At 38.2% G+C, this 20,738-nt stretch overlaps 1 protein-coding gene across 3 annotated transcripts in view; it reads right to left on the bottom strand.

Moving 5' to 3' along the window:
• igsf9ba (immunoglobulin superfamily, member 9Ba) overlaps positions 1-20,738 on the bottom strand; it is a 72,690-nt gene that overhangs the window by 23,373 nt on the left and 28,579 nt on the right. For all 3 annotated transcript variants that reach the window (XR_015087528.1, XM_086036330.1, XM_086036331.1), the window contains exons 4-12: positions 15,647-15,798; positions 11,212-11,329; positions 9,745-9,886; positions 8,465-8,610; positions 5,856-6,139; positions 5,652-5,771; positions 4,599-4,749; positions 2,145-2,268; positions 130-305 (exon numbers count right to left, since the gene is read on the bottom strand). Coding sequence is in view for 2 of the 3 variants with exons in the window: in XM_086036330.1 (XP_085892456.1) it covers positions 130-305; positions 2,145-2,268; positions 4,599-4,749; positions 5,652-5,771; positions 5,856-6,139; positions 8,465-8,610; positions 9,745-9,886; positions 11,212-11,329; positions 15,647-15,798 (1,413 nt within the window). In the remaining variant the exon portion in view is untranslated. The remainder of the gene's footprint in view (positions 1-129; positions 306-2,144; positions 2,269-4,598; positions 4,750-5,651; positions 5,772-5,855; positions 6,140-8,464; positions 8,611-9,744; positions 9,887-11,211; positions 11,330-15,646; positions 15,799-20,738) is intronic.

Here is a 20,738-nt window from a genome sequence, read left to right as displayed (position 1 = left end):
TGTTTTCCATTATGTCGTACTGAAACCACACTAGAGGGCAGTACACATTGAGCCTTCACAATACAGTAACAGTACATAGTGTGTGTGCCAACATTCAGAGTGTTGAGGGCCGCCGAAGCCTTAGCCCACCTGCAGTGTTGACTGTCACAACTTCGCTGAATGGGCCTGTGCCCAACTTGTTCTGTGCCAGCACACTGAACTGGTACTCTGTCCCAGGCTCCAGCCCTGGCACCAGCAACCACGTCTGAGCACCAGAAACCGGCATGGAATGCCAGTCGTGTGGGCCGAAGTCCACTCTCTTTGACCTGGGCACAGCATAGGGAAATGGGAGCCACGCGTTATATGTAAGTTGGACTCATAAGATTTTAATGGACATGCAATAACTTGTGTTTGTTGTTGCAAGTAATGTTTGGCTTTTTGGGAGTTTTTGTGTTTTTGTTGGTGTGTTTTTACTGGCAAGCGTCACGGTTAAAAGTTGGATTGTGCACACAAGTGACCTACTTACACTGATCCACCAGGGAAATAAGGTCACTAACAAAGGGGAAAACAATATCACATTCACCTGATTATCACTTCTTGTTTTTTCAGCACTGTAATGAAAAAAATAACTCACCCCCGAGAGGGATGTAAAGTTCTTTCTGCGCCGTTATCTTTTATTGTTGTGATGATACCAATAACATCATGTTTGTCAGTACAAAATATGACATCATTTTCCCTCAAATTATGCTGCATATCTATAAAGCGTCATCCACTACACAATAATAAACACCTTCCTCAAATAGACGCCTGATTTTTCCTAACACTGGCAGTGACTGAGTCTTACCACATGTTGTAAATGTGTTCCTTGCCTTAGTTAAATAGGTGTGTCCTCTGCATAAAAAATAAACACATGCCTCGAATAAACAACTCCCAGACGCTGTGCCCCACTTATTTGCTGGGTACGTCATCCACTTAAAGGGAAGTCAATCCCCAATAATTGTTTGCAATAATATGTTCTATGCGACTTCACTAGTCTAAACATGGCATTCTGATTAATAATTGCATTGGTAGAATATGAGTTAAGGGGCAAAATCCACCTCTTTTTATCCATCTCTGGTGGCGGCCATTTTGTCACTTCTGTCGACTGAAAATTACATCACAGGGCTCAGGTAACGACAAATCACTGGTCACCTGTTTTCTGAAGCTGAGCTGTGATTGGTCATTATCTGAGCCCTGAGCAACTGTGATGTCATTATCAGTCGACAGCAAGTGGCAAAATGGCAACCCCCTGAGATGGACAAAAAGAGGTGGATTTTACTGCTTAACTCATATTCCACAAACAATATTAACCAGAATGTCTTGTTTCGACTAGTGGGTATGCATAGAACATATTCTTGTAGAGAAAAATGTGTGGTTGACTTCCCTTTTAAGGAAAATAAACACCTTTCTCAAGGAAACGCCTCCATTTTCCCATCACACAACAAAAAAGGTGGCAAGTGTGTCTCATCGCACGTTGAGAACGTGTTCCCTACCCCAATTAATTAATGGGTGTGTTATCTACTTAACAAAAACCTTCCCTTTTTCACCAAGGAAAAAAGTGACTGAGTCTTATCACATGTTCCAAACAAGTTCCCTGCCACGATTAATTAGTTTTATCTTCTCAAAAAATAAACGCCTCCCACAAATAAACACCTCCTTTTATTATCAAGAAAAATGATGTCTGAGTTTTAACATACATTGTGTACAAGTTCCCTGCCAAAATTAATTCATTTTATCCACCGATAAATGCCTCCCTCATATAAGCACCTGCAGTGACTGAGTCTTAATGCATGTTGGAAACACATTCCCTGCCCCAATGAATTGCCGGGTCTGTCATTCAAATAACAAATAACTTCCTCAAGTAAACGTCTCTCTTTTCCCACTATGAGAAACAACTAGCGGGGGAAAAAAAAATCATGACTGTAATCATCTCAGTTCATAAATGATCACACACAGAAATGAAAGACTTGAGCCCATTTTCACTGCTTGTTGCCAATAAAAACAGCAGCACATTCACCGAATCTCAGTTAAATTTGCAGTTGGATAAATAAACACAAATAGGCCACTATTTGCGACGATGCAGTATTCCGCACACAATATTCCAGAAGTAGACAGGGGGCACTCACACTGGACCGTACCACACAGAAAAGGTCTGCTCGAAGCCGCCGTCGTAGCCCACTTCCCAGGACACATTAGCGGAGGTGGTCGAGGGCACAACGTGGATGTTGCCGGGAGCGTGTGGGCTGGTGCCTGAGTGGTTTACACGCACGCACACACAAATGCAAAGCATGAGGAAAAGAAACAATACATACATTTTATACATCAATCTAGTGAGTCATAACAGTGTATTCCAGTGCACATACTGTATTAACGTTTACTGATTGCACCAGGATAAAGTCCAAATCATTTGAGAATAAAGCTGCAATGTCTCCTTTTATGAGAATAAAGCAGAAATGGTGAAATCAAGTATGCATACTGTGAGGATAAATTGTAATTTTAAGATGAAAAACATAACTTTACAAGAAAAAAATGCCACAATAAAAAGTATTCATTAAGTCCTAAAGTTTAAATTAACAGTAATTTTTATGAGAATAAAGTCAAAATCTGATGACAAGAAGATGTGTATTACAGTGCAAAGAACGGAATTTTAAACAAAGTAATCATTTCCCAAGAACAAATTAAAATTTTCAAAAATAGTCAACATTACAATACAAGATGCAATTGTGACGAAAATAAAGACATCTCGATGAGAATTACTTTTATTTAGCATTTAGCATTTTAAAAGAAAAAGAACATAATACAGTATTTCACGAAGACAGTAACCGTTTTTATGCCAAAGTTTTATCTGACAAGAATAATGCCAACATTTTACAGTAGGTTCAAATAAAAAAATGTGATCTTTTTTTTAATGAGGATGAATTCTGAATTTTACAACAACAGTCATAATATGAGATAAAAGTTGTGCTTCCAAGTGTATAATGCAAATCAACAAAAGGGAATCAACTCAAAATTTGACAAGAATAAAATAAAAAAGATTGTGACATCATGGTAATTTTACAAGAATAGTTTCAATAGTTTGAGGAAAATCTTGTAATTTTGCAAGAATGTAGTAACACTTATATAGAAATAAAGTGATAAAATCATATGCATATTGTTATATATACAGTGATACCTCTACTTACGAACGTCTCTTCTTACGAAATTTTCAAGTTACGAAAATATTGCATCTTGTTACGAAATACATTTCAGGATACGAAAGGTAAAAATACAGTATGGGCAGCTACTCGCAGCTCCGGAGTTTCCTGAACGCAACATACTCATAGCTGCTCTGCCATTGGCTATTACCTAGCATCTTACTGGCATCCCATTGGCTAAGAGGGACCTCTACCGTATGTGTCTACGTGTGTAGATAGACGGGTAGATAGATATGTCTATGCAGCGTCCTCGTCATTCGCACCTCGGGCCATGAAGTGTTCCGATAGTTTTACGTGAATTAAAACGAGGAAAAGAAAAAAAGAGGAAAATCGTTTTTTTGTCCATACAAACAAAGCAAGAGATAACAGAAAAGTATGAAAAAGGGATGCATTTGGTTGATCTCACCAAAGAATATGACCGTAATGTATCGACAGTCGCCACGTTGTTAAATCAGTTCTTTACAAAACGCCAAGCAAAAACCACTTCTGAGTTAGAACATGAACCAAAGAGGGCAAAAAGCGATGAGGACAGCAATTAAAAGGTAAACGACCATCATTTTTATTCTTTACTCTATTCTTTGTTTTTTACAATATGCACAACTCTCATTTATTGCACAGTAATCTAATTGTAACATGTATTTGTTACATGTTTTGATGATGTCTGAATATTGGGGGGCTTAGAACGGATTAGGGTTTTACATGGAAAACGCGTCTCTACTTAAGAAATTTCTTCCAGAACCAATTAATTTCGTAAGTAGAGGTACCACTATATATATATATATATATATATATATATATATATATATATATACACACACTATATATATATTTATATTTATATATATATATATATATATATATATATATATATATATATATATATATATATATATATATATATATACATATATACATATATATGTGTGTGTATGTGTATGTGTATGTGTATATACAGTATTTATATAAGTATATATAAATATGTGTATAGTTAGTTGTGCTATTTTAAAGGCAAAGTCACTGTGATTAGTCCTCCAACAGTTCCAACTCTTCAGTGTGATGTGCGAGGCTGTGAAGTTACAGTTTGCAGTAAAGATGTCCTTGCTCCACTCGCCGGACACATAAAAGCTCCACCATGCTATGATTACAGAATGAGCCTTCAAATGAGCTATATAAAGCTATTACAGATTAGATTAAATGAAATTTTAATGACGCCCACAGCCAAATTGGATAGAGGCAAGCTGATTAAGAGATGTCTATTGCTGGCTGCTTTGTGAGAATCACACAAAGCACATGGCCGAGAGCCATAACAATCAGCTTCAAGACATGACAGTGATGAGTGTGTGTGTGTGTGTGGTGGGGGGGGTGTCTGTGTGTGTCTACTGATACCAATGACCAGGATCCTGGTGCTGGCAGTGATGCTCGTGACCACGTTGGTAGCGACACACTCCCACTCGCCATGATCCTCCTTACTGAGCGACAAGAACTGTAAGCTGCCGCTGACGAGGATGTTGTGCTTGCTCCGGCTCGGCTTCCCAACCTGCGCACAGATTTTGAAGTAACGTTTGACACGCACATGTACAAATAGGAAAAATCAGGGACACAGTGAATACGTATGTCGGGGAAAAAGTTGCAGGATTACGCAAACAACATCCACATGTTATGAGAATGACAATGTTGTGATGTAAAAAAACATATTTTACAAGTAAAATAAACTATGAGGATGAAGTAAACTCTAACGCTGTTACGTTGCTAAGCTACAGTATACTCTTATATTTATTTATTTGTGAGAAATTTGAATTTTACACTAAAAAACAAACTATGAGGATAAAGTCAACTCTAACGCTGTTACGTTGCTAAGCTACAGTATACTCTTATATTTATTTATTTGTGAGAAATTTGAATTTTACACTAAAAAACACTCGATGTAATAATAAAGTTACATTTTTATGAGAATGTAGTCACATCGCATTTTAATTGAACAAAAACATTTTGCCTGTAGGAAAATGTCATTAAAAATGACACACAACAATTTTCAAATGTTATGGGAATAGACAATATTACTGTTACTCAAAAAAGTATCTCATCATGGGAATAAACAAGCATATGTTGCAAAACATACAGTATTAAAATTAAAAAGGTTAGAGTATGAGTCTTATGAGAAAAAAAATGTATAGGTTATAGGTGATAAAAGAACAGAATCAAGTAAATGTCGTTATAAAAATCTCATAATTTTTACAGTTGCAAATAACAGTTAGTATAAAAAAACAATAGAGTTGAACTATTGTGAATAAAGGGGATCATTTTACAAGAACCGAATGATTATTTTTAGAAAATAACGCCATAATTCGCCGGGGGAAGCAAAAATATATAATTTTACACATTTAACATTTTAGTCCAAGAAAATCTTACTACAACGAGAAAATGTCATTTTCGTCTCACCTTCCTCCAAGTGATGCTGGGAATATCGGGGTCTCCAGAAGCAGCACAGGGGATCACTAACTCTCTGCCGGCCTCCTGTCTGTACTCCCCCCCGGGCCTCACGTTAAAGTAAGGGGGATCCTTCATGTCGACACACAAATGCTGGCGTCAGTGTGGGCCGGAGTGTATATGTAGGGAGCGCACATGGGCGGGTCTGTGCCGTACCTTTAGCACCAGAGTGGCAGGGGGGGACATGCCCATGGTACCCAGGGCGTTGTAAGGCACACAAGTGTAGGTGCCCAGGGAGTCTTCTGTGGCCTCGGCTACCCGGATGCTCCCATCCGGCGTCAGGCTCCAGCCGGGGTACTTCTCCACTCGCAGAGGGTAGCCGTCCTTCTCCCACTTGACCGACGTCACGGGTGGGTTGGCGTCGGCCGGGCAGCGGATGGTGCCTGGCAGTTTGCGGGGGACGTAGATGACTGGCGGCATGTTGATCACTCGGGCCGGGTCTGGACAGAAAAAGGCGCAGTTTTGAGAGAAGAAAGTGGACATTTTAGGACAATGAAGTGACAATAAGAGGATGAAGATGTAATTTTTGCAAGAATCACGATGCTATGAGGAAAGGGCATAGTTTTAATTATAATTTAAAAAAAAACATTTATTGTACAAGAATAATGTCACAATTTTATGAGGATAAAAAGACGTAATTTAAACAGAACAAAGTCGTTATTTTACACAATGCTTTGAGGAAAATGCAATTTTTAGAGAAAACATCTGACATTTTACAAGAAAAAAGTCATTTTACTAGAATAAAGTTGTCACTTATGAGAAGTTGACATTTTACAAAATAAAGTGGCAATGTTATAAGGAAAAATGCTGATGATTTTAAGAGGAAAAAACACTTTTAAACAAATACAACTTGGCTTCTACTAGAAAAATAATGAAATTTTAGAAATATTAGGAGGGGAAAACATAAAAGAAGAATGACGTAGTAATTTTACAACAATAAGTCACAAAGGAAAAATATGAATTTAGGAGAAAACATTTTAGTAATCTTCCAAAGAAATTTTCCTTTTTTTTTAAACAAGAAAGTAGTGTTAAAAAAAGAGCAAATCGTCAAATTTACAAAGTAATTTAGTTTGGTCGGTTTCTAGGACAAGTGCTATACGATAAAATGAATGGATGGAGGATTCCTACTTATGCTTGCATGAAAGTTAAGTGTTGAAATTTGACATTGAAACATATGCTGTACAGTTAATGAAGATTGTCTGGGACAAATTTTTTTTTAAAATAATTTCTCTCAATGTGCAATTTTGTTTCGGGAAGTCAAGTAAATCGTAGTTGGACGCCGTCACAGAGGGTTGTTGTTAGCTTCACAGTGTGGTCATCTGCATTGTGGGCGCCCATGGCTGCAGTGCCGTCAATTCCCCCTTGGCCGTCCATTCCCACATAAGTTAGCACGGTAATCAATGACTTGTGGGAGACGACCGGGGAGTAAATTAGCTAGGCAAGCAACGGGTAATGATGAAGACAGTCTGGGAGTGGCCTTTTCCGTCATCTGTCTGGGAATGTGGCTATCTTCATCTTTGGTCACGGAAATGCAGATCATATCACATCATGAAATGAAGGTGGCTACCTTCTGAAATGAAGATAACTATGTCATGAAATAAAGATCACTACGTGAAGAAATGAAGACACTACCTCATGAAATGAAGACGGCTACATCACCAAAGGAAGACAGTACCTCATGAAATGAAGATGGCTACCTCATGAAATGAAGATAACTACTGTATGTCATGAAATAAAGATCACTACATCAAGAAATGAAGACACTACATCATGAAATGAAGATGGCTACATCAAGAAATGAATACACTACCTCATGTAATGAAGATGGCTACATCATGAAATGAAGACACTACCTCATGAAATGAAGATGACTACAACATGAAATGAAGATGGTGACCTCTTAAAATGAAGGCTACATCATATCAATCAAATGATCACAGCTACCCCAAGAAATTAATAAAACTACATAATGAAATGACAAATGCTAGTTTATGAAATTAAGGTGGCTACCTCATGAAATGAAAATAACTATGTCATGAAATAAAGATTGCAATAAAGATTGAAATAAAGAAATGACAATGGCTATATCGCTATGGAAATATCCGGAAATTTAGATTTAGATTAGATAGACCTAATGAAATGAAGATGCTACAACATGAAATCGAAATGACGATGGATACATCATGAAATGACAATGGCTAGTTCACGAAATGAAGACGGTGACGGTGACGGTTATGAAATGAAGGTGGCTACATCATTAAATCAAGGTGGCTGACTCATTACATGAAGATGACTACTTCATGAAATGATGCACACATCATGAAATGAAAAAGGCTTTGTTATTAAATAAAAATGGCAACCACATGAAATGACAATAGCTAGCTCTCATAATATGAATGGCTACCTCATGAAATGAAAATGCCTGAGCTTAATGAACTAAAAATATCTACCTCATGAAATCAAGACGGACACAAAATGGCAAAGAAGGTGGCAAAATTATGAAATGGGTACTGCTACCCATGAAATCAAGATGGCTACATCATGACACGGAAATGACTGCCTCATGAAATCAAGATGGCCACCATGAGAAATAAAAATGACTACCCTTAATGAAATTAAGATGGCTACATCATGAAAGCATATCTTGTGACCTTGAAATTGGGCGAGGTGACTGTATTGGTGAGAAATGTTCGAGCAGCCTCCATGCTGTTCCCCCTCCATCCAACCTCCCCACCAGCACAGGCGGTTGCCACGGCAACACTCACACTGAACGGTCAGGTAGGCTGACGCCGAAGGCGAGATACCCAAACTGTTGCTCGGGCTGCACGTGTATTTTCCCGCATCCTCTGGCTTGACCCGGAAGATGATGAGGGTGCCGTCGATGAGGATGCGCACTCGCAGTTTCAGGTCACTGCAAGGCGGACAGGCATGCTGTCATTTTCACACACATGCTGATAGACAGTATGTGCGCGTAGCATTCTAAGTTACATGAAGAGGCCATAAGAGAGCAGCAGAGAGTCAAACAGTTGAGCATGACAAGCTTGAGAATTGACATACACAACCTTACTGTGTCCTGTATACTATCCTGGACTGCACACGATAAAGGAATTATACATTAAAGTCAACATAATCTTATATCATTTGAATGAAAGAAGAATAGCAGTTTGTATTTTTTTAAATGAATGTGTATAAATTAAATTAAATTGCAGCGATTGTAGATTAAAACATAATTTAAACATTTTATAGTATAGTATAAATATAGTTTGTATGGTTTTAATATTTTGTAAAAATTCAAAATAAAATGTAATTATTTTCAATCAGGAATTACAGATTGTTTAATTTCATTTAAATGAAAAAAACATGACTTTGTTAAAATGTTGTATAAATTCAATATTAAATATGATTTTAAATAAAGGAATATAAATGAAATGAAATCAGAAGTAAAAAAGTTTAATATTATAATGTGTTGTATTTTATGGATATTTAAAAATAAATAACCTATTTAAACTATATACAGTATATACAGTCCATAGAATAATTTAAAATATAAAAAGTAAAATATATATATTGTTTACAATTTTCACTATTCAAAATTAATTCCGATTCAATTTCATTCATGTTTAATGTATTATATTTTTTATGAATTGAATTCGAGATTATACAAAAATGCAAATAAATCATGAATTCTAGTCCTCCCTTTCCAATGCAAAATGTTTTGTTGTTTTACACAGAAAAATAAAATACAAATCTAAAAATAAAAGGAAAATATTGGATTATTTTTCAGACAAAACAAAGTTGTCATTTTTGGCAAATGAGTAAACACTATAAAGTAAGGTGCAATTCCTTTTAAGTGCTGCCAAGGGGAAGAACCTACATAACTTAAACGACTCAAAATGGATGCCTCACTAAAAGGCAGTCGACAGTTTTGAGTTCTCCCAGCCAATCAGCAGAAAGAAAAATTCTGATAACTGCACTGTAAGACTGATCTTTACAATTAAGATAATGATGAATAATATTTCAACTTTCAACTGGGTTTGCACTTTACTTCTTGAAGTAGACATTATCCTCCTCCCACAACCAAGTGTAGGTCAGGTTGCCAGGATACGCTTCGGCTTGGCAGGTGAACAATGCATTCTGGGATATGTTGACAGTGACATTTTCTGGTGGGGAGACGATGAACGGAGGCCCTGAAACACAAAGTGTTGTTCACCGATGACATCACAGTGGACCTTCAAATCAGGCCATACTACGTTTAGTTAGCATGTGACCTATAATCTGTGGGCAATTTTACACCCAGGCAAAGAATTTCATACCGTCCTGCTACATATGACCCATTAATCGGTCCGGCCCTTGACAAAATATTCTTACTGCAATATTGGTGCTAGAGACATTAGTCTATTGTGTATCACATGATTCGTTAGCATTCACCTAGCAGACTTTTGTAAGACGAAGTTTTGGTTTGGTTAAACACACTTCAAAGTATACATAAAAGTGGCAGTGGCATTAAGTAGCTTGAAGCAAGAACACGTGGCTTCATTTTTACAAATTTTCTTTGGCATTTTTTTGGAGGAGAAGAGGGTTCTTTATAACTGTGGTTACACTTGTAGGACAGTTCAGAACATTCAACCTGTTCTTCTTCGACAGAGAACATACACCATTTCCACTCCAAATCACCAGACCGATGACACAATGCAGTACAGCAGGCACGGTCGTGGCTGTTGAGCAAGTGCGTGCTTCACATTGTAACTTTCTCATCCCCCCCCAGGACCACTCTCACTCTTAACTCGCCATTAAAAAAAGGGGGGAAAAAAGCAGAAGCCATGAAAGGTAAGATGTCTTTTTGTGAGCGGGCCCAGATACAAAAAGCCTGCTACTTGTTTCCAGCGTCGCACAGACATAAAAGTGGACAACTGACAGGCACAGCAAGGCACAATGGGATGAATATTGAGACTGCTAGAGCTCTTAAAGTGAACCTGCATGAAACGTTTGGCCTCGGGTACATTAACCAACCCTTGAATATTATACAAGATCAATAGAAACCTGACAGAGAGGTGTACCACTTCAAATGTTTGAAGAAGATTGATAGCTATTTGCAGAGCACTTAAAGCGGAAGTCAACCCAAACATATTTTTTTCAAGAATATGTTCCCAGCAGGCCCACTAGTTGAAACAGGGCATTCTGATTAATTTTGCGTTTGTGGAATATAAGTTAAGCAGCAAAAAGCACTCGTTTTTAGCCATTTCTGTGGGCGGCCATTTAGTCTTCTGTCGACTGAAAATGACATCACAACTGCTCACAACAGCCAATCACGGCTGACCCGTTTTCTGAATCTGAACCGTGATTGGTTTATTGATTGATTTAAATATATATATATGTATATATATATATATATATATATATATATATATATATATATATATATATATATATATATATATATATATATATATATATATATATATTGGGGGGGTATATTGGCCACAAACAATACTTTTTTAAGAGGGTCAAGTACCTTGCACTAGCAGACGGGTGGTGTGCAACACCTCCCCCTGGTCGCTATAGGCTTTGCACGTGTACGCTCCCCTGTCGTCGCGGGTGATGCCGAGGATGGTTAGGCTTCCATCGTGCACCTGAGAAATAAATAAATAGAAAACAAACTGAAATATACGAAGATTGTATGAACATGCAAGTGGTAACCGGTAATGTGGAGTTGCTGAGCTTGCACATGAGACGCGACGCCCCCTGCCGATTCCCCCCACAACCTTTCTCTATAAATTATGCAACAGGTTGTGAGGCCGCATCCATTCAAGTCACATACAGCTGTAGTCAGTGCATTACGCAGCCGAGGAAGAAAAGAGCTAACCCTCAGCAAAGAGACGCCACATATTATCCGTCTGACACTCTGTAAGCGATGGTACGGTCACAAGAGTAACTAACACGTCACGTTCGCCACGTAGTGTGTGTGCGACAGGCTGCGAGTAAACGTGTGAAGCAAACAGTGGAAAGATGTGAAGTAGATCCATTCGAGGCCTGGGACACAATTTATGATGACTTTCCAAAAAGATATGAAATTTGAGAGACCTTGACGTTTTTTTGTTTTTTTTAATTCATATAAAAGCCAGGCAAAGTCATAAGTCATATTTTTGTCCATGTTATTCCATTCATCATGATTTTTCTTTTTGTTTTATACTTATTGGGGAATCAGATGTTTATTTGAAGGAGGTGTCTATTTGGGGAGAGGTATTTATTCAGTGAACGGAGTGCCAGGCATTATTTTGAATGAGGCATCTATTGGGGGGAAAGGCATTTATAGGTTCAGCTGCATAGTACCAGGCGTTTGTTTGATTGAGCTGCTATTATATGTATTTACTCAACTACAGCACTATAAATTTACACATATGTGAAATCTGTATTACAGTATTTGTTACTTACTCACCTGCAAAGAGTACCAAACATTTCTTTGACAGAGGTGTTATTTGAGGAGAGGCATTTATCTACTCAAATGCAGAGAGTACCAGGCAGTTATTTTATGCAGAGGTAATATATCACAAGAGGAGTTTATTCACATAGATGCTGTTAATACTAGCTGTCTATTGTAGGTGGCAACTATTTGGGGCAAGGCATTTATTTACTCATCGGCAGAGAATATAACACCTTAATGAGAAGGAGACCTTATTTGGGGAGAGGCGTTTATTTACTCACCTTCAGAAAGTACCAGGCATTTATTCATGAGGGCATTTACTTGGGAAAACATTTATGTACATTTATGTAAGATGCAGAGAGTAGCCTGCATTTATTGAAGCGGGTGTTCATTTGAGAAAAGGCATTAGTCTATTCAGTTGTAGACAGTACCAATTCAGCTGCAGAGAGTACTAGGTGTTTGTTTTAAGGAGGAATTATTTGGGGAGAGGCGTTTCTTTCCTCAGCAGCACAGAGCACCAGGTGCTTGTTTGAAGGAAACATTGTTTGGGGAGAGGTGTTAATGTGCTCAGCTGCAGAGAGTCCAAGGTTTTTTTTTTGAAGGATGCATTATTTGCAGAGAGGTTTTAATTTACACAACTGCAGAAAGTACTAGGTGTTTATTTAAAGAAAGCACTATTGGGGAGAGGCATTTATTTACACAGCAGCAAAGTCACAGGTGTTTGAAGGAGGTGATATTAGGTGAAACATCATTTAACTTTTAAATGGGGATAGACAAGTACCACAATCTGAATGTACTACACTCCTGTTTCCATGCCAGTGTCGTGTTAGCAGAACAATGCTGTAATCATGTTTGACTTCTTTCGACAGCTACAGTAACTTGTTAAGAGTGACTGAACAGCATAAAGCACTCCAATCAATTGTCGCATGCGAAGGTATCATATAAGCCTATTGGCGCTTTTTGCTGGATTTGAATTGGAAAGCCTCATAATGCTGGCAGAGTCTATGTGGACATATCAGTCCTCAGATCAAGCTACAAATCACTTACAAGAGTATCACAAGCTCACCTACATACAGTATATACGCTGTTTTGTTGAACATCGCTGTATGGACCCTTTTCCCTGTGCACTTAAATAAAGCAACAAAGTTAAGTAAAGCCAGCACCATGACAATGCTCCGCCACAAACCAGCCGTCCTCTCAGGCCCCTGTCTGACAAATTCCTGCATTTCTCTGGCGAGTCTCTGTGGAAGCGAGAGCATGCTGGTGAGCAAACACGCCAGCACGGGCACGCACACACACACTCGCACGCACACACCCACACACGCACGCACACACACACACACACCCAGATGCGCACATGCACACACACACACACAGACACACTTGGACAAGTTTCTTAGCATGCGTATCCCAAGAAGAAAAATATCAGAGAACAAATGATAAGCACTCAGCTCAATTCTAGATTTTAAAAAATGTTAGCTAAAGTGAAACATTCCTGAGGACTGATATAATAATGATGCCCGCAATTGATAAAGAATCAGAATGCTGTCCAATAATTTAATGAAAGTCGTGTTTAGTGAAGGTGACCGGTAGAGAGAGAGCATGCGGTTGTTGACATTCAGTGCAGATAGATTCAGATCTGTGTCAGACTTCTTTGAATATTTAATTTCTGTGCAAAATAACTCAACTAAAAAAATGAAACAAAATGAAAAATAAAAATAAGATATAAAATCAAAAATGGAAAAAGCTCCAAAATAAACAAAACTGAAAGTAAATAAAAAATGAATACAAACTAAAATTTAAAAAGTCAAGTAAATATGATTAAATAATATTCACAAGAATGCAATAAAAAATCTAGAATATAAATATAAATATATAAAATAAAACTAAAGAACTACAAACAGAAAATCGTAAAGACCCACAATAAATAAAACATGACATAGAAATGAAAACAAACTAGAAAATGAAAAAAGATAACTCAACAAAAAACAAAATAAAATTAAAAAATATTAAAAATAAAATGAAAACAACAACACTGTACACCTACTGTATATTTAAACCAAAAGTAAAACCATAGCATGCACAGAAAAAATGTAAATGAAAATAAAATAGACAAATTAAAACAGAATGAAAACATATACAAACTAAAGTCAACTAAAAAGGCTCATTATAACAAAAAATACAATTTACAAAAGACAATAAAGAAAAATATATAATAAAGGTAAAACACCTCAATAAAAATAGAAACAAAAAACAAGAAAAACTAATATAAATAATAAAATAAAAATTAAATTTGCAATTTGTTTAAAAATTAAATTAAAAATAAAAATAAATTAAAACAAATACAACTAAATGAAACCAAGTACAAAATAAAAAAATAACTACATAAAAACTGAAATTAAAAAATACAAATGTATAAATACAAAAACTAAATGAAATACAAACTCACCTGCATATATTAAAAATGGAAATGAAATAACGACGCCACAAAAAACGACTATGGAATGAGAATAAGATAAACTGAGATAAGAATAAAAATTAAGTCTAATTAAATTTTAATTAAATAAAAAATAAGTAGGGCGGCACGGTGGTCGACTTGTTAGCACGTCCGCCTCACAGTTCAGAGTTTGTGGGTTCGATCCCGGCTCCGGCCTCCCTGTGTGGAGTTTGCATGTTCTCCCCGTGCCTGCGTGGGTTTTCTCCGGGTACTCCGGTTTCCTCCCACATTCCAAAAACATGCATGGTAAGTTAATAGATCACTCTATTATCCCTAGGTGTGACTGTGAGTGCGGATGTTTGTCTCTGTGTGCCCTGCGATTGACTGGCAACCAATTGAGGGTGTCCCCCGCCTACTGCCCAAAGACAGCTGGGATAGGCTCCAGCATGCTCGCAACTCTTGTGAGGATAAGCGGGATAGATAATGGATGGATGAATGGAAAAAATAAGTACAAACTGAACATAATAAGAACTACTAAAACATATTACACTTAGAGAACAAAATACAAACAAATAAAATGCACTTGTATTTAAACTGTAAACAAAAACAATTAAGCCTCATCAAAAACTTAAAACATTTTAATAAAATAAATAAAATAAAAATCAACAGAAAATGAACCAAATATAAGACATTTAATAAAACACAAAAATATACAATAAAAATGAAGAAATGCACAAAAAACAATAAAACACAATAACAACAAAACACAAGCGGATGTACATGAAAATGATAAATAATAATAATAATAATAACAGAGATAGAGAATAATGAGACTCATAGTCTCACAAAACGAAATAAGTGTTTTGAGCGGAGGTCATACCTCTGTGCTCTGGAGGCACTGGAGAGAATACTTGTATGGATTGTAGATGTATAGCCTATTCTTGGTCACTTTTATCTTATTTTATGGACCTCTATTGAGTCTGAAGTAAAGACTGGTTGATTTGATAAGACATGCTTCTATAATAGCATGGACTCATAAATCTGAACCGCAGCCATGGCTCTTTTTTTTTTTTTTTTTTTTTGTCTTACCGAATATTTAGCGTTGGTGGCAAGCTCCTCCCCCTCCCTCAGCCAGCTGATTACGGGTTTGGGGTTTCCTTGGGCAGAGCAGCTGAGCAGGATGCTACCCCCTTCCTTCGCCTCCACATACTGCGGTGGCGTTGATGTAAAAGTTGGTGGCGCTGTCGGGAAATAAAAGGCATGCAAAAGTTACTCCAATCTATTCACAACAAAACATTTGCTTTTAAACTTGATGTATACTGTATGTACGATGTATGTAATATATGTGCTGCCAAGATTGATTGGATCCAAGCACACACGACTTAGTATGACTTATTTGAAGGTGGTCTATATTTGGAGAGGGGCGTTTCATTGACTCAACTGCAGATAACTTGTTACACAACTCACATAAAGTTTGCAAAATGTGGCTTTCGGGTGAAATTTCCGGCACTTCTATGATGCACGTGTCTGAACAAAGGTATATATGAACCTGGGTGGGTGGAGGAGAGTGAGGTGTTTCTTTTTTTTTTCCTTACCTGCATGGGATAGATATACTGTAATTGGCACATTGTGTCTCCGAATGGGCCAACGAACACTGGATCAAATAGGATAATGCACGTTTTTTATTGTAGCGGGTGTCGATTTGGGGAGATGCATTTTACTTAGCTGCACAGAATAATAGCCATTTATTTAAGCAGATCTTATTGGGGGAGAGGCATTTACTTGTATCTAGTCAGCTGCAGATAGTACCAGGCATTTAGTTGAAGGAGGCATCTAATTGGATAAAAGGCATTTATTTACGCTACTCTAGAGAGTACCAGCTGTTTAATTAAAGAAGGCATTATTTGGGGAGAGGCATTTATTTTTTTCAGTTGCAGATATTACCAGGACTTTGTTTAAAGATGGGATTATTTGGGGAGAGGTGTTTATTTATTCATCTAAAGAGAGAACCAGGTGTTTATTTGAATGATTCATTATTTGCGCTGGAAATGTATTTAAAGCGGAACTCAACCCAATCATATCTTTTCAAGAATATGTTCTATGCAGGCCCATTTTTTGAAACACAGAATTCTGATCAATTTTGCATTTGTGGAATATGAGTTAAGCAGCAAAATCTAACCGTTTTTAGCTCCGAGCTCAAAAAACGAACAATCATGGCTCAGCTTCAGAAAACAGGTCAACCGTGATTGGTCGTTTCCTGAACCCTGAGCAGTTGTGATGTCGGGTGGATTAACTCTTATTCCACAAGCACAATATTTATCAGAATGCCTTGTTTCAACTATTGGGCCTGCATAGAACATATTCTTTAAAAAAAATATTTGGGTTGACTTCCGCTTTAATGAACTGCTCAGAGTACCAGGCCTTTAGTCAATGTTGACCTTATTTGAGTAAATTCATGTAGATGTTTGTTTGAAGCAGGCACCTATTTGTGGAGGGGCATTTATTTGCGCAACTACATAGAATACCAAGTGTTTGTTTGAACGTCTTATTTGCTGAATTTTGTGTTTATTTACTCAGCTGCAGAGAGAACAAGTGTTTATTTGGAGGTTTATTTGGAGGATTCATTATTTGGGAAGGGAGTTTACAAGCCTTTTGAAGGAGGCATCCATTTGGTGGAGGCATTTATTCAATGAACTGTAGGTAGTAACAGCCATTTATTTGAAGAAGGTGTCAATTTGTTTGTAACTGAGAAATCAAAGGTTTTGTTTATTTGAGGGAGGCCCCTTTTTTGTAAGACACGCCTTTTACTCAACTACTGAGACTACCAGGTGGTTGATTGAAGGAGGCATTTATTTACTCAGCTGCAGAGAGTACCAATTATCTATTTGAAAGAGGTGTTGTTTTTTTAGATGCGTTTATTTACACAAATGCACAGAGTACTGGGAGTTTACTTGAAGGATGCATTATTTGGAAGAGGTGTTTATTTGTGTGCAATTTCTTTGAATGAAGGCAACTGGCCACTGTTTGAAGCTGGCCTACAGTATGTTCACCATCAACGTGTTGCCTACCAGGAAGTAGCTTTGAGTAAAAGCTAAATATTTGGAGTAACTGCTTTGATGACCGACGAACAAAAAAGGTTTCCCCTAAACACCACACTTCTTTAAGATTGAAAAGGAGCCTCTCGGGGATGTCCTCGCATTACCCTCTGATCCTCCTAAGCTACACCAGCAGCCACCGAGAAGAAGCTCGTCACCAGCGACCCGGGGGGCCAATAAACTTTAATATGTTTTTTTTTCTCCTTTGAGTATTTCGGTATATAGATGATAAATGGTGGCAGGGTGCTCATTGTAAAGAGAGACTACAAGTGGACCACTAACTTGCTGCTGGAAAAGCTGCCACACGGCGTCACTAACTAACAACGCTGTCCGTCTCTCCAGTTCGCACCCTAACAAAAATCGCTTTGGATATACAGGGAGACGCTAGTAAGGCGATATTGCAGAGATGGGCACTTTACCCTATTTTGCCGGTCTGTTCTCCATCTGGGCGACCTGGGCACCGTTCCGTCATCGTCCCTCTGTCCTTATTCATAAATATAATCGTCCGACCTCATCCTTTTAAAGTGCTTCCGTCCTTACATTTCATCAGTCCGTCCCCCCGCCGCCCGAGAAAAAAAGAAAAGACATTATTTAAAGCTCATTAGCTGGCTAATTTCCTGTTCACATCCATTTAGTAGCTTGGAGTATTGGGAGTCGATTCTTTTGATTACAAGGGTTGATTAAAGGGACGGTGGGGCCGGGATGGCCATGTTTCCACCAACACGTTAATTTGATATATTTTTTTATCAGGAAAATGAAAAGATTCGCCATTTTCTATTTTATCCATTCATTTTGGAGAAATTAGGAAATAAGTGACTCCATGAATAATGCCTCTCGTTAATTAGGCCAATGGCCGCGCCCCCTACCGTTCTACCCTTGTTCAGCCGGAGTCACGGGAGGAACCGATTACAAACTCTCCATTGGAAATCATTGTACTTTCATTGCTTATAACGTCCAAAAACGGCGATCAATTGGCACCAAAATGTATGTGGACATCCCTACTAATGCCCACTTCAACATATCAAAAGGAATGGCCCCATTTTCTCAACCGACAATACGCCGTCCAATTTGTCATAAATGTAATCACAAAAAAAGACCTTAAATCACTGCAGAGTTATTTGGGGGGGGCACTTTAGTACTGATGTCATTTTTACATGCAAACCTTTTATATAAGTGCCAATGATAATCTCATCCAAGTGTCGCTTTAAGTGTCACCCAAGATGGCATTTTGCCAGGAGACATCACGAAAATATTTAAGATTGTGTTACAATGCAATAATATTGTTTTTTATTGCCAAACCTTTGCATTATAGGGCAATACATTTTCAGTTTTTGTTGCGTTATTTCGCAATATAAATTTCCATTATCCATACCACTTGTCCTCATAAGGGTCGCAGGCGTGCTGGAGCCTATCCCAGCTGTCGTCGGGCAGTAGGCGGGGTACACCCTGAACTGGTTGCCAGCCAATCACAGGGCACATTTAGACAAACAAACAACCGCACTCACAATCAGCAATAAAAATAAGTATTGCAAAATAACGCTATGTTATTTTAGAAGGAGAACGAAAGACCGGGTCGTAGATTTAAGTGTACAGCATCGCTTGCATGAGCATGAATGATGACAGTACCAGACAAGGACATACTTTGCATGGAAAGGGATAAGGTATGTAGTAAATGTTAACAGTTATTGAACAAAACAAAATTGTTATCCGCCTTTTATCTCGTTAGTGAAATGGGCGTCCACTAGAGGGTAGACCATGCATGTGAGTACAATACTGCATGGAACTTGAAAAAGAGTAAACTGTGTGTCATGCAGGCTGTAGTAATGGTGGCGCCGTAGTATCGCAGAAGAGAACAGTGATCTTTCTTTTTAAAAGAACCCAATACAACACGTCAGTCAGTACTTGATCCGGTTAGGAATGATTACAAGGACGGATGAAAGCCCAATTGTCCGTACTTAGTCCGTCCTTTTTAAAAAACATTTCGTCTTCTGTCCTCCGTCACCAAAATGGGCATCCGTCCGGGATGGACAGATGGACCGTTCTGTCGCTGGGATGGAATGCCCATTGCTGTGACTTAGTAAGTAAGAAGATGCAGGGGCGGATCTACGTGGCCACCCCCACGTAAGCTCCACACACTCAAGAGCTGTAGACCAACATTTTTATTATGTAACCACAGTGAATGTTGTTCTCGCTCTACTTTTAATTCCAACCCCAATTCCGCTGCCTCTTACGGGAATGAGCACGTTGACAAGCGGCACACGCAGCGTGGCGGCAACAATGGGTACATCGGTCAACTTGGGACTCGAGTGTCAGGTACAGCGAAACACTGCAGTTGCTCTGCCAAAAAAAGTATGCGGAGCGTCACAACGTCATCCTACTTGCGGCAGCCCGCCCGTCATCAATTATACACATTAAAGAGGTCTGCATCCCATTGTTGTGCCCACACAAACGTGTCCTTTGAAGCATCGCTCACCCTCGAGTAGTGACGTCTCGCTTCATGTACCTCAAATATTTCAATGTGAACGGGACCATAGAGAAACAAGGGGAACATCTTGAATGTCATTTCTGAGGGTGGGCCATTGACAGTGTAGTGGTCCATGTTGCTGACCTCCACCAATTCACTGCAACTGACTGGCGATCAGTTCTGGGTACACACAAACCCACCATCAACGAATAATTTTCGTATACTAGAGGTGTAGTTAAAAGAAATGTTTTTAGTTTTATTTTTTAACTTTATCTTTTTTTTTCCATTTCAACGGGGGATTAATTATACACGGATGTGTGGGCTGGCCCGGTCCCTTTCCCCCGCGAGTAGTGGGGGTCCAATGTATAACCCTTTAAGAAATTGATATTTGAACACAACCAGTGCAGCAACATATTTAGACATTAACTCATTAAATGCCAGCCATTCGTAGAGTAGCTAAGCCCCTGAGTGCCAGCCATTTTCCAGGAATTTGACCCATCTTTGAAGGCCCACAGAATATTGTGTTTTATGGCTATATAGACATGGGACCTACCAAAAGACAGATGAGACTCTCTTCTTGCATCAGAAAAAAAGTTTACTTCTAGTATTTGTAATTCTTTAG

This window comes from Filicampus tigris, chromosome 7, assembly GCF_054856515.1.
Source record: "Filicampus tigris isolate MCC_2025a chromosome 7, RoL_Ftig_1.0, whole genome shotgun sequence".
Classification (NCBI taxonomy): domain Eukaryota; kingdom Metazoa; phylum Chordata; class Actinopteri; order Syngnathiformes; family Syngnathidae; genus Filicampus; species Filicampus tigris.
Note: the sequence above shows the minus strand (reverse complement) of the source record. Positions and strands in the feature narration are given on the sequence as shown.